At 43.5% G+C, this 14,311-nt stretch overlaps 1 protein-coding gene across 1 annotated transcript in view; it reads left to right on the forward strand.

Annotated features, from left to right (window-relative positions):
- LOC145406141 (nephrin-like) overlaps positions 1-14,311 on the forward strand; it is a 199,006-nt gene that overhangs the window by 120,602 nt on the left and 64,093 nt on the right. The window contains exon 13 of the mRNA XM_080277339.1: positions 6,319-6,431. Coding sequence (XP_080133465.1) covers positions 6,319-6,431 — 113 coding nt within the window. The remainder of the gene's footprint in view (positions 1-6,318; positions 6,432-14,311) is intronic.

The following is a 14,311-nucleotide window of genomic DNA, read 5'->3' on the forward strand; positions in this document are numbered from 1 at the left end:
TGAAAGGAAGGGAGAAGCCTAAGTGATATTTACATTCACCTGGAACAACCTATTTTTTTATGTTGAGATTTCCTACCAATCATTTCAAAGCATGTAAATTAGCAGCTGTCACCCTATTGACCTTGTCAACCCTTGCCTGCCCATATACGCCGTGGGAATCAGTTCCTTGTCGTCCTCTGAGGTGAAACCATGTCTCACTCGTGCCCCGCCATTTTCGCCACTTCTGTGCCCATTGCAAAGGGCCCTGTGACCTCTACCCCTAGAAAAACTCGTGTGGGAAGCAGTAAAGGACTTAGTGACTCGGCAGTGGAACGTGAACTGGCAGAATGATCTATGATAATGATGGATAGTGACTTTGATCCTTCGTGTGAATTGTGTGATGAGCCTGGGGAGGAAATCGTTACAGAAACTCCTAGTACGAGTGCTTCAGTGTCCCAGGTTATACCTAGCTCCAAGGCAAAGGAGCCATTAATACAGCAAGGGAAGGAATTTGGGAAGGGAGTGAAAAGGCAGCGGGTTAGCCCCGGAACAATGGCCCCGCGTGACCCAGTCCACCATGAGTCCCGAGGTGAATCACCTACCCGCTACCCCAGCTGCACATCACTAATTTCTTCCTCCTCTTCAGTGGAATTTTCTCCTGAGTCTTTGTCGTCAGAGTCTCCACCAGCATCTACAGTGAAGGCAGGCTGTAGGGGAAGAGGTAAATCCCTGACTCGTCGTAAAAGTAGAGTAGCAAGTACAGTAAGGGCTGCTAGTGCTACACGGCAACCTAGGGTCAGTGAGAGTGACCTTGAAACAGCCCAGTCTGCCTCACAGCCACCCTCCACCCTTACCCACCCCACACCGCCACGACAGGGAATCCTGGACGCCTTCGTGTGCACGGAAGGTTCCGATTTCGTCCCTGAACATTTTAATTTTGATGAGAGTTCCTCAGGGATACAGCCTGCCTTCACTCTTGATGAGGATGCTGAGTGTGTGGACTTCTTTTTGGCCTTCCTCGATGATGAAGTCATGCAGCACATATGTGATGAGACAAACAGGTACGAATCACAACGTGCTGCAAGTGGTGCAGGTGCAGCAAAGATGCAACAGTGGACCGTGCTGGGAGTGCAGGAGCTGTATGTGTTCTTCGACCTCATGCTTCTCATGCCACACTCAAGGAAGCATGAGTTGCAAGAATACTGGTCCGTGGACCCCTTACTACCCTCACCCACCTTCAATAAGTACATGGTCAGAGATCGCTTCCAGAACATCATGGGAAACCTGCACTTCGCCAACAACATTGTACCTTCCCAAACCGACCCACTCTGGAAGATCCGGGAGATTTTGAGCAGAATGAAGGATAAGTTTATGTCATTTTTCCACCCCTTTCAGAAGGGTGTCATAGACGAATCCTTGGTTTTGTTCAGAGGACGTCTTAGGTTTGTACAGTACATTCCAAGCAAACGCCATCGCTTTGGAATTAAGTTCTTTGTACTGTGCGACTGTGAGACTGGGTACATCGTAGACTTCATCATATATTTAGCCAGCACTGTCGATCTAGACAAAACACACCCCCTTGGCTTCTCAGGCTGTGTAGTGAAAGTGCTGTTTGAAAAGTATTTTGGTGGGAATTATGTGCAGTATACTGACAATTATTATACAGCACCGAAACTTGCTAAATATCTTTCAGAGCACTGTATCGGCTCCTATGGCACTGTGAAGAGCAATCATGCCCACTTCCCCAAATTCCCCAAATTCCCAGAGGCAGGAAACTCGCAGCAAGGAGACGTGCACCTACGCAAGTCTGAGAAGATGCTGGCAATACGGTGGCATGACAAGAGGGTCGTGCACATGCTAACCACCATACAAAAGGGGGAAATGAAAGACAGTGGGAAGGTCGACTGTAGGACAGGCGAACCTGTGAGGAAACCTGATGCTGTCCTAGACTATAATATCAACATGCGACTGGTAGACAAGTCCGACATGATGATTGGAGAGATCGACTGCCTCAGGAAGAACACTAGGTGGTACAGGAAAGTTTTTCTGCATCTCATAGACATGACGATTCTGAACGCCTTCATCCTGTACAAGATGAAGGTAAAGCCACCCAAGTCCTTCTCCCTGAGGTTATTCGCCAGGACTTGTGTTCAACAGCTGCTTGAGAGATATGGTAGGGCGACAGCAGCAACTCCAAGGTGCCATGCAGCAAGACTTCCCGACAGACTTGAGCACAGGGCGTACATGGATCGGCACAGACTAGTGCAAATGCATGCCACAACCAAGAGGAAGGCCACGATCTGCAGGTGCCAGGTGTGTGCACATACCACCCGACGCACACCTGAGCACAAACGCACCTCTTGGCAATGCACTGAGTGCCAGGTTCCCCTCTGCATTACCTGCTTCTTTGATTACCACAGCATGAAGCAGTTCTGAAAGTGCAAGTGGAAACTGTAAACAATGTGTAAATAATGTGTAAATAATGTGTAAATAGCAAGTGAAAGCAATGGATGTAAATATGATGGAACAGTGTAATATAGTTTTATAAGTTACTGCAAGTGACAGTGCATTACATAGTGTAAGTAAAATAGAAGTGTAAATATTGAAAATATAATAGAAAATGTAAATAGAAATGTAAATAATTAGTAATATAAGAATATGAGTACAAATACTTGATGTTATGACAGTGAAAGTGAAACAGTGGCTTTCTACTTATTTTACAGAAGAGAAACTGAATGCCTACAGTGACAATAAACTACTATTACTGAAGGAAACTTATGGATAAAGACTGAAGATATATGTAAGTGTTATATAGTATTAGGAATATAAAGTGGGAGTGTTTTTATGAATAATAAATGACAGAATACCAGCGGCGAACGAGCGCAAGTGGGAAGGTCATACGCGCTCATAGTTTTCATTGCTTTCACAGTGTTTTTTTTTGGAGTATGGATTCCAAACTATTTGAAAATCATAGAATAGTGTTTCTAGTGATAATATCAGGCTGTGGTAATCATATTACGGTTGTCGGGAAGTGTAAAGTGGAGACTTCGTTACCCAACTTCAGAGGTCTCCACAAGTCCTACGGTACTCGACGAAGGCTCAACAAACATCCCAGGAGAAAGCTGAATGTATGTGCCATATGCATAAATAATTTTAATATTGTAGGACTAATAACTGATTTTTAGCAAATATTTCTAGAGAGACTGTTGGAGCGCAAATATCCCTGTGGGACACGCAAGTCGAGCCAAAACAACCCCTCGGTTTAGGGGTTAATAAGATCTGCTGTCTAAATCACTCACGTTATTTTGTGTGCACAATTTACAATAATAAGGTCCGGATATGCAGAGACTGATTCACAGCCAAACAAACCATTATCGCCACTGATAAATGATGATACAATCATCATCATCATCATCGTCCTTAGCAGTTAAATAGAATGGTATATCCTGGCACACCTTTATGGCTGATGGTTACACCAGGAAATCTCCAATCTTTGTACCATTTTTAAGTTTTAGTGGAGCATTGGTAACATTTGGTATGTAAAAATAACAAATTATCCTCCAACAAGGAACACAATGCTGACTCGTATGTTGAACAATTCACGCAAAACGTCTTAGGTAAGGTTAATGCATTCACTCCTACTTTCGCACCTACACCACGGACCTGGGTAAACTACAGCTGAGTCAGAAGACCAGAATATTGTGTCATTATCGAGGATTCTGTTGGGTCTGGCATGGGATTTCCCCCGACTCTGTATTGGCAAGTGCATGAAATTCACTAATGGAAAGATAGTGGCTTTTATGGAGTACAGTACATATTCCTGAATTATCGTGAAGGCGGTCTACTATCACGCCTGTGTCCTAGCTCATCTCCTAGTCTCTTATAACAATGAGCTTCGCGATGACATGTTCGTTTACAGTACCAACAAACTGTCTTTGTTTTGCTTGAAGATCTGGCACGGTCATGAGAGAAATTGCTCTGTAACACAAGTTTTGCACGTGACATGGCTGGTGAATGTGGTGTGACGTTTTGTCTGCTGAGTGGACGTGAGATGTGTCCTTGGTCTTGTGACTGCAAGGACTGCGGTGCTGAGTTAGCAGCTGGTTGAACTGTGTGTACTGTCTGAGAAGGTATGATATCGAGTTTCTCTTCCATCTGTACCGGTACAGCTAACATGGTCATGTCATGCCTTGGAGAAAATTAAATCTCTAATTCTACATCTAATTCGTCTGTAGTGAGATGGTTTAGGAATCTGACGTAACTAAATAACGTTGCTACATTATTTAGTGTTAAAGTGGTTTTCCCTTATCATCAGTGTCAGCCCACAGACTGTTCTGTAATCCCTCTGAGATTTCCGTTCCTATTGCTGCTGACACCGCTGCCGCTTCTAACAGTGTATTTTGTTCAGGAGGGATGAACTCATCCTGTCTCATACTTTGCAGTACTCTGTAAACGCACACCATGCATCTTGCTTTCGTGTGGCAACAAAAAGAAATCTACGAATCTGTTACAACATTCATCAAAGGAAGTAAATTTCTCCATATACTGTACCTACAACGTATGAGAGATTCCACTCGGGAGTAAGCATCATCTAATCGGTTTCGAAGATAGGCAGTTTTAGCACTGTCATCTCCTTTGTAGCTGCAGACTGGATATCACTAATGAAATCACACAGGGTTGTTGCAGGATTCGTTCCAGTAAATATGGGACGTGATGCATCTTCCAAAATGATTGTTTAGCGTGCAAGAGCGTTCCATATTTAAAAAAGAGAGAAGTAGGAGAAGGTAACTGAGAAATGTGTGACGTACTGGGGGTTTGGCATCAATGGAACTCAGCTGATTGAACTATTTCTCTCGAATAAGTCTTTCTGTTTCTCGAGCAAGCAAGAGTGTTGTGTGAGGTTTCATTTTTGATCGGTTTTATTTAATCTCCGGAAGTGTGTGTATCATTTTTAGATAAAGTAAGCTTCTTAAAGTAAGGAAATGCCTTATGAAATGAATGAGAGAGAAAAAATAACAACAAGGAATATATTAAGTGAATACAAGTGAAGATATTCTTTTTTTCTATTTTAAATAAAACTGTTATGTACAATAACACTAAACAAAGGAGGGTCTTTATGTATATAATATTTACAAATGAAATGTTCATGTAGATGAAAATAGTAAAATAAAATTGAGAGCATGAACAAGAATCTGGGGAAGTTGTTTTAAGTATAATAATTTAATCGTGTAAAAGAAGCGAGAAAATAATAATGCATTAAGATCATTGGTCAGGGGATAATGGAAGGAACTTTTTACTGAATGGTTCAAACTTACTACCCATCAATACAGCCTATGGCATACGGCGTGGTGAAAGCTGGTACTGATAGCTGGTGGGAGGTGAAGAGGGAGAGTTGCAGGTCACCAAGTCACTGGAGGTATGACAGTCGGCAGAATGGCAGTCGGGATAAAGGCTTGGTGACAGACAGGCTTGGCAACAGACAGGGCTTGGTGATAGGCAAACCTGGTGACCGGCATGCTTGGTGACGAGCATACTTGATGACGGGCATGCTTGGTGACGGGCATGCTTGATGACGGGCATGCTTGGTGACGGGCAGGCTTGATGACGAGCTTGCTTGATGACGGGCAGGCTTGGTGTTAGACAGGCTTTGTGACTGTTGCGCTAGATAGCGGACAGGCTCCATGGCAGATGGGCTTGATGACAGACAGGCTCGGTGACAGGCGGGCAAGATGACAGTGACAGACTGGCACGATGACAGACAGATTCTATGACAACAAGGTTTAGTGACAGATGGCAGACAGTCAGTTAACAAGCTACTGGATTTGGCAGTACACAGATTTGAAAATAGGCATGTTCTTGACCTCTCAACCTCCAAAATGTGAGATGTGGGCCCAAAGATTTACCATCAGGGTTTCAGATTATTCTTAAAGACTCTGTATTGCTACTGGTTGCTTTACTGGGAACTCAGATGATACACCCACGGAGTCTAATTGATCTCTAACTCTCGCACAGTCTTTCAGGGTAAAGGTAGAAAGTTTCCTTTGTGTATGTTGTCCAATGTCGCGACTACACTGTGTACACACAGACCATTCCCCTCAGCAGATTCGGGAAGAAGGTAGCTGACCACTGCATATTCATGACATTCAGCCACATCTGACTTATGGATAAGCAACAAACCTCAGCTCGCTTACATCTCTCTCTCTCTCTCTCTCTCTCTGCATCTATCTATCCATCCATTTGTCTGTGCTAACTGTCCTTCTCTTCCCCACGGGACCGTTAGTCTAGCCACCCTTCAGTTTGTTAATCTATCTGTCAATCTATCTGTCTATCTCCCCTCAGGTCCGCCCGAGCAGCCCTCGTCCTGCTCCCTGGTCAACCACAGCGCCACCTCCCTCGCCGTCGCCTGCGTACCGGGCCATGACGGAGGCCTTCAGCAGTACTTCATGACTACCGTGAGTTGGAGGAAAGGAGGGAGGGAGGGAGAGGAGAGAGAGAGAGAAAAGGGAAGAGAAAGTAAGGATGAGAGAAGAACGAGAGGAAGGTGGAAAGGATGAAGACGGGGAGGAGGGGACAGAGGGAAAAAGGGAGGAAAGATAGAGAGAGAAGAGAGAGGGATGGAAGGAGGGAGGGCGGGAAGAAAGAAAATAGGTAGGGAAGCAGAGAAGTGAGGAAAAGGAGAGGGAGAAGAACTTCAGCAATACTTTATGGCTATCTTGAGTTGGATGGAATGAAGGAGGGGAGAGAGAGAGAGAAGAGGGGAGGAAGAGAGAGGAAAGGAGGGAGGAAGAGAGAGGGAAGGAGGGAGGATGAGAGAGAGAGAGAGAGAGAGAGAGAGAGAGAGAGAGAGAGAGAGAGAGAGAGAGAGAATGGGAAGAAGGGAACGGGGAGTGAGGGAAGGATTTGGGGGAAAGAACGAGAAGGAGGGAGGAAGAGAGAGGAAAAGAGGGAAGAAAAGAGAGGGATGGAGCGAGGGGAGGGATAGGGAGGGAGAGAGGAAGTGAGAGGGAAGGAGGGAGGAAGAGAGAGTACAGAGGAGTACAAAGGATATCAAACAGCAAAAGACCTAATGGACCTTTCGAGGTTGCTTGTTACAGAGAAGACTCTCGCTATGATATCTAATTCTACAAGTTGAAGGTAAGGATAGTAAAGCAAGAAGGCTCTCTCCCACCCACCAAACCCTTCAGCCGAAACTGGCACAAAAAAAGTGAGAAGGACCACCGTGCAGCATGAAAAAGCGAAATGGAAATTTCATGCGAAAGACTGAAAAGTGGTAAACCGTTTTCTGTCCTACTATATATACACTACAAGTGTCGATAAGCTACAAGTTCGTTAATTACATAGCATTTCCCTGCTATAGTTTCATCACAATCTGAAACAGAGAAAAACAGCTTACATTATTATTCAGTCATGAAGGTGTTTAGCTGGGAAGTTGAAGCAAAATACTTATCCAAGGGATTTTTGAATGTCACCATTTTACTCCAGTCAACGACATCCCTGGGCAGTTTATTATCATCTGCCTTTAGGCGACAGAGCGGTAATGTTTTATGCTTGCCTGTGTGTGTGTGTGTGTGTGTGTGTGTGTGTGTGTGTGTGTGTGTATGTATGTTCCCATTACCGAATATCTCATGAACGGCTTGAGCTATCAACATGAAACCTTCAGGGTATCAAGATATGGCAAAAATCTTGGCCGAGTTCGAAAATGGGAACTCGGTGTCAAGGTCAAGGTCACCAAAATGGCTGCCAAAGGTAAACTAGTTTTTTTCTCCCGCCTTTAGCATCATTATATCTCATGAACGACTTGAGCTATCAACATGAAACCTTCAGGGTATCAAGATATAGCCTAAATCTTGGACTTTGCCAACCGCATATTCTGGCGGGCAATTAGCATTCGGCTCCCGAATGCTTTTTTTTTTTTTTTTTTCATTCCAATTTTTAACAACCCTGTTAAAGAAAAAATGCTTGGCTTCATTAGACTGAAAATGCTTTTCAATAATCTTATACCCATTACTGTCTTCTAGTATAGTTCGAACGATCAATTGTAAAATACTTGCCAACATCCAAATCATCAATTCCTTTAATACTTGAATACATGAATCAGATCCCCTCGTGGTCTTCGCTTTGATAGGTTAAATAACTTTAGCTCATTTAATCGCTACTCGTATGATTTGTTCTTCAGTCTGGGTATCATTTCTGTTACTTGTCGTTGCACTTTATCTCATTTCTCTATATCTTTTCTGTAATACGGTGATCAGAACTCCACACACAGGGAAGGAAGGGAGGGAGGGGAGTTGGAGGGGAGGAGGGAGGAAGAGAGAGGGAAGGAGGGAGGGGAGAGAGAGGGAAGGAGGGAAGGAAGGAGGGGGTCCAAAGGAAAGTAAACAGCAACAGATCTGTTGGTTCTTTCGTGGCTGTTTGGTACAGGGAAGATTATAACTAGTAAAACTATTCCATTAGCTAAAGAAAAGGATAGAAAAGTAGGAAGGCTCCCCTCACCCATCAAACCCTCCAGCCGAAGCTTGTGGGAAATAGTAAGAAAGACCATCACACAGCATAGAGAAACTGTCATGGAAATTTAAAAGGAAAGAGGGTGGGGAAATTTTAGACTGCACTGTCTGCCTGAAGTTGTTGGAATTATTGATACCCTTCTGTTACAAAGAAACTACCTCCTCTATGGAATGTTGCCTCCTCTGCATTATTTACAGATACTTTTATGGAAAATGCACAGAAGAAATCGCATCCATTATGCCACCCCTTCATGCCTTCCCCTGCGCTACATGGGCATCTGGTAGCGCTCTTGAGTGGAATGTCACACTGCCATTCTGCAGAACCTCCGCCTATCAGAAATCTTTTATTCTCCGAACTGCATCTCTTTGGAACTCGCATCCCCAGAGTTGGCTTCCCCAAATTTCAACCTACAGCTGTTCAAGTTCAACTGTTGCAGATTTTTTATGAATGGAGGACAACAGTAATCTGGTGTATGGAATATCATTTTTATTCATATGTTTTTCCGCCGTCTGTTCTGTTATTTATAACAAAAAATCCACTTCAGAAGGGTGAGCAATATTCTGGCTGAGAGTGCACATGACTCATGTAAATTATAGCTAACTGCTCGTCAGTCAAGAAGTTGCGGATTCTGTACAATAATCCAAGTTTCTCTGAAGCAGTTTTAGCAACTGATCTAACATGACAGGTCCAGCTGAGGGCACTGTTAAGTTAAACACCGAGAATTTCAGTAGTTTTAGAGATAGGAATAATAGCTGCAATTAAGGTAACATAGGAATCAGGCAATACCTGTCTATTAGTAAATGTACGTATGGTAGGAGGGGACACTCACCCCCCTCACTCGAAGTAGTGCTGCTCTCGGGTGTCTGCCCTTTCCGCTCCTCCATCCTTCTTTCCTTCCATCCTCTTCTGTCTTTCTTTCCTTCATTCCTTCCTCGTCTTTCTGCCTACGGGTGACTTTACACTCCCTCTTCTGTCTTTCCTTCTTTCATTCTTTCCTCTTCCTTCTGTTTGTGGCTGACTCTACACTGAGTGACAGGCCAGATTGTTTCTTGTACACCAAGAAACCATTTACTTCACTGGGTGGTAACCATATAACCAGATTTTGGCGCCTGGTGGTTTAGTGAGTAATTACGGCTCTCCAATCGAATTGACCGGTGAAGGTTTATATCCAAGGGATGATTAGGGTTTATTGCTCCCGTAATGCCACTCAGGGATGAGTGAGGCTGGTCACTCTCATCTTACATGTCAGGACCAACTTGCCTAGCCCCGGGTTCCTATGTTTCTCATGGGGCAATGTAGGATTGGATGATGGATGGATGGATGGATATATATTTGGTTTTCCTAGCATTAAATGAGACTGTTATTTTGTTCCCATTCACTTATCTTAAGTCCTGATTTATGGAGATTACTGTACTGAGCTGTGACTTGTGAATGGGTGTTTAAGTGTGAACGAATTGTGAAGTGTTAGGCTGTCGCATATGGGTGAAGGGGTTTATGGGTGACAGATGAGAGATTATTAATATAAATTAGGAATAGGGTTGGAGCCAGGATTGATCCTTGTGGCATGCTGGCATTAATTGAGTGGAAATTGGAATATTCATCATTTACTTTTATTTTTACCTTTCTATTGCTGAGATATGAGGAAATCAGTGGAACAAAAGATGATGGGCCGTAGCAAGAGAGTTTGGACAGCAAGAAATGGTGCCACTCTCTGTCAAAATCTTTAGAAATATTAAGGGCTACTGCATGGGTTTCTCCAAGTTGGTCAATTGACTGATGGAATGAGTCAGGAGATTCAGTACAGTGAATCTCTTATGGCAAAAACCATTCTGTCTGTCACTAATTAAGTTGGTGGAGTCAAGATGTTTAAGCCATGGCGTCCGGTGTTTATTTCCACTGACCCTTTCCCCAGCTGGGGAAATACTTAGCCAAAAATTAAAAAAAAACTAAGTGTCATAATATGCAACAATCCTTCGACTTCAAGCTGTTGGCCTCAGATTGTCGTGGTAGCATGTAGAGTCAGAGAGAGAGCCTTTGGAAGTAGGGTAAGTTTTCTTGTTTTTTTGTGGCTATGTTCATATGCGTGGTGCAAGTAAGGCTTATACTAGCCCTCCACCATAAAAAAAACACTATCAGAATACCACAATCAACCACAAACACAAGTGAGGTGTGAGTGTGCGATGGTGTGAGCAGGGGAGTGAGGTCACTAAGGCAATGACCTTGAGGCAGGCTGACTGACATCTCACCAGACAATGGGAACACTTTTTGTGTGGGTCAATCCATGACGCAGGTACGAAGGTAATTGAAGCATGACTGGGATGTGTGCAGGAGGGTTGCCAGTATTTGCCTGTGGTGGTAATTACCCACAAAATATTCAATGCCGCAAAACACTATATCATGTTCACATGCTACCCGTACGTCTCCAGGTGGTCATCTATACATGATACCCGGATGCCATGGGTTAACAATTTTTTCATTTATTCATTGCCAGACGCCATGTATCCCAAACGGGGTGGCCAAGGGCTTAGAGTTAATTGTTTTACAGGGAGGGGCACTAATCCTCCACCAACCCCACTTGACACGTAGGGAGAACGTTATGCCAACAGCATCTGGTGTTCCCAGGCGGTCACCCATCCCAGTACTAACCAGACCCAACGGCCATACCACGTTGAGTACACCGCTTACCGTTCGATCAGCGAAGTTAAGCAACGTTGGGTTAACAATATGCTTGTTATTTACAACCTCAAATCCTTTATGAACAGACGATGTGATAGTTATTGGTCTGTCATCAGAGAGGTCAGAGGAATTTCTTTTCTTCGGCATTGGGTGGATATTGGCTTCTTTCCAAGAATTAGGGAATGAAGAAGTAAGTCTGCATAGTCTAAATAATTTTGCTAGAACAGGAGCAAGTTTGTGTGGCACCTTACTGCTTATTAATGATAAGTTAAAAAGTTCATAAAAAGGCCTTGACATTTCATCCCGTGGTTTCTTTAATAAGCGTGGTGTTTTATTCTCCTTTAATTTGCTAATTGCAAGTAGTGCATCGCTATCGATGGTATTACAGTTTCATGAAAGTGACTCCTGTCGGACCTGGAGAAACTGCAGAAATCGAATGTGTATTTTCTACTGTAACTACTGATGCAGGGCAATACTCCCAGTCTTTCATTTATGCAACAGGTCAGCTCTGGAACTGTCTCCCTCTGTCTGTATTTCCTGCTGCCTATGATCTCCAGTCTTTCAAACGCAGTGTGTCCAGGCATCTCAAAATGATCGGATCTTGAATTTGGCTCTATATTGTATTTTGTTTTTCTCTTGGAGGGAACTGTTACTGCGGGCTCATGGCCTTTGGTTCCTTCTTCCTCGCATAAAAAAAAATAAAAAAAATCTTAGTTTCATCATCAGTGTGCTCTCCGTTATCTGTGCTAACAGGCCCAGTTGTTGGATTTATATCATTTTGCTTCTAATGTAACCGAAAAATTCTTTGGGATTTGATTTACTGATATTGGGAATATGTGCCTCAAGGTTTTTCTTTCTGCATTTAATTATTTGTTTTTTGGCTTTCCATCAGAGAGCATCACATTTGCTTTTATCCCTTTGACTCTTCATGGTATTACAAGTTTTGCGTGCAAGATTTTTTGCTAACAGACAATGTTTATTATCGGTGTTCCACCATTTGAGTTTAGAATTTTTGGATGGTGCATGGAAATACAATTGACTGCATTTTTGAGAGTTTCTGTAAAAAATTTCCATGTATCATTGATATAAATGGTTCAACGATGGGATGCCAGTCACTGGTTCCTACAGTTGCTTTTAATTTATTCAGAGTAACCCTCTTACAGTTAGGCTCTTTCACACAACGAGCATTGACACTGTGTTCACTGAATTTAATATTAAATGTAGCTATGCAATGATTGCTTGCACTAAATTCTTCTCCCACAGTAATGTTATGCACTACATTTTCTGATGTGGCTAAGTCAAGATCTGGGATTTTAGTTCCACATGTCAGACAATTTACAAACTGATCCAATGAACTCTCCTGAAAGTTAGTAAGTAGGTCTAACCCTTAGTGCGAGAATAGGATATCTTCCCATTTCGGAACTGTTAAATTAATATCACCTAATATTACAATGCTTTGCACACAAGAGATTTTGGCAGTTTGATTGTAGGTTTCATTGTCAGTGTTGAGCGGCTATCCAGGTGGACAATAAATTAACCAAAGTGTGATTTCATGACAAGATTAATATCTAAGCTTAATAAAAAGTGTCAATGTTTTCAATACATGGCTTGGTAATTACAACTGGATGGAATCCTGATTTAAAATATAACATCACTCCATCCCTTGCGCTATTCTTCCTTCCACTGCTGAAAATTTGATAGCCTGGTAAATTAAACTTCGCTAGAAAATCCCATTACTCAGCGTTTAGCCACTATTCTGTTATACCAATAGTATCCTATCTTCACTAAAGACAGGGGCCTTTAAATCAGAAGACCTATTACAGAGACTACGAGCATTTACAAGAAGAACTTTAGTGTATTTTCCTCTCTGATGTAGGGAGCTTACATTACCTATAGTGTTATCAGATCGAATGATATCTATATTTGCCTCCAGTGATGATTATTTTTTCTCCAGAGAAAACGTACTGTATCATTAAGCAAATGAAAGACACGAGCTGAACCAACGACATTCAAGCGTAGTCCATCATTCGAAAATAGCGTCCGCTGCTCATAAAAGTTGTTCCATGTGTCAGTGAATTTCATGCCTTCCGGCAAGAGGCAGAGAGAGAGAGAGAGAGAGAGAAGGGGAAGGAGGGAGTGGAGACAAAGGGAAAGAGGGAGGGGAGAAAGGGGAAGGAGGGAGGCAAGAGAGAGGGGAAAAGGAGGGAAAGATGGAGGGGAGAAAGAGGGAAGGTGGGAAGGAAGAGGGAGGGAAGAACGGAAGGGAGAGAGAGGGAAAGAAAGAGGGAAGAGAGAGGGAAGGGAGAAGGGAGAGACAGGGAAGGATGGAGGGAAGAAAGAGAGAGAGAGAGAGAGAGGGGGGGGGAGAAGAGGGAAGAGTGAGAGAAGGAGTGAGGAAAGATAGAAATGGAAGAGAGAGGAAAGGAAGAAGACAAGGACGGAAAAAGGGATGTGAGGGAAAGAGGGAAGAAAAGAAAGGCGGAAGGGAGGATGAAGGGATATAAGAAAGAAGGTAAGGGGACAGAGAAGAGAGGAAAAGAAGAGGGAGAAGGAAACGAAGGTGGGGGGGGGGGGAAAGAGAGAGAGGAAACAAATTATGGATGGGGGAAAAAAGGATGAGAGGAAATGTGGAAGGGATGATGAAGGGAAGAAGGTTTAGGAAACTAAAGAGGAAAAGGGTAGCGATTAGAGGGAGAGGGAGGGAGGAAAGAGCGAAGAAGGATGGAAGGAGGGGAGGAGAGGGAGGGAAGGAGGATTGATAGGGAGAGAAGTCTGGATGAAGGGAAGAGAGGAAGTGGGAGGGAAGGAGGGAGGGGAGAGAAAGGGGAGTTGGGCGGGAAAAGAGGAAGGAAAGAAAAGCAAAAGGGAAGGGGGGAGGGGGGAATAGGGGGAAGAGAGAAAATAATGAGAGACGAAATAAGCAAAGAAGGAGAAAAGAAAGAAAAACGGAGGGAATGAGGAAGAGAGGGAGGAAAACAAGAAGAGAAGGGGGAAGGATGGAGAAATGGACTAGAGAGTACATGGGGGATGAGAGGAGAGAGCGAGGCAGGAGGGAGGAAGAGAGGAAAAGAGAGAAATGGGAGGGAATGGGGCGAGAGGGAAGGAAGGAGGAGAGGAAGGATGGTTTCGTGTGCTGTGGTATAGTGTGGCA

The sequence above is a fragment of the Coenobita brevimanus genome, chromosome 69, assembly GCF_032717465.1.
Source record: "Coenobita brevimanus isolate Jiangsu-jjx chromosome 69, ASM3271746v2, whole genome shotgun sequence".
NCBI lineage: Eukaryota > Metazoa > Arthropoda > Malacostraca > Decapoda > Coenobitidae > Coenobita > Coenobita brevimanus.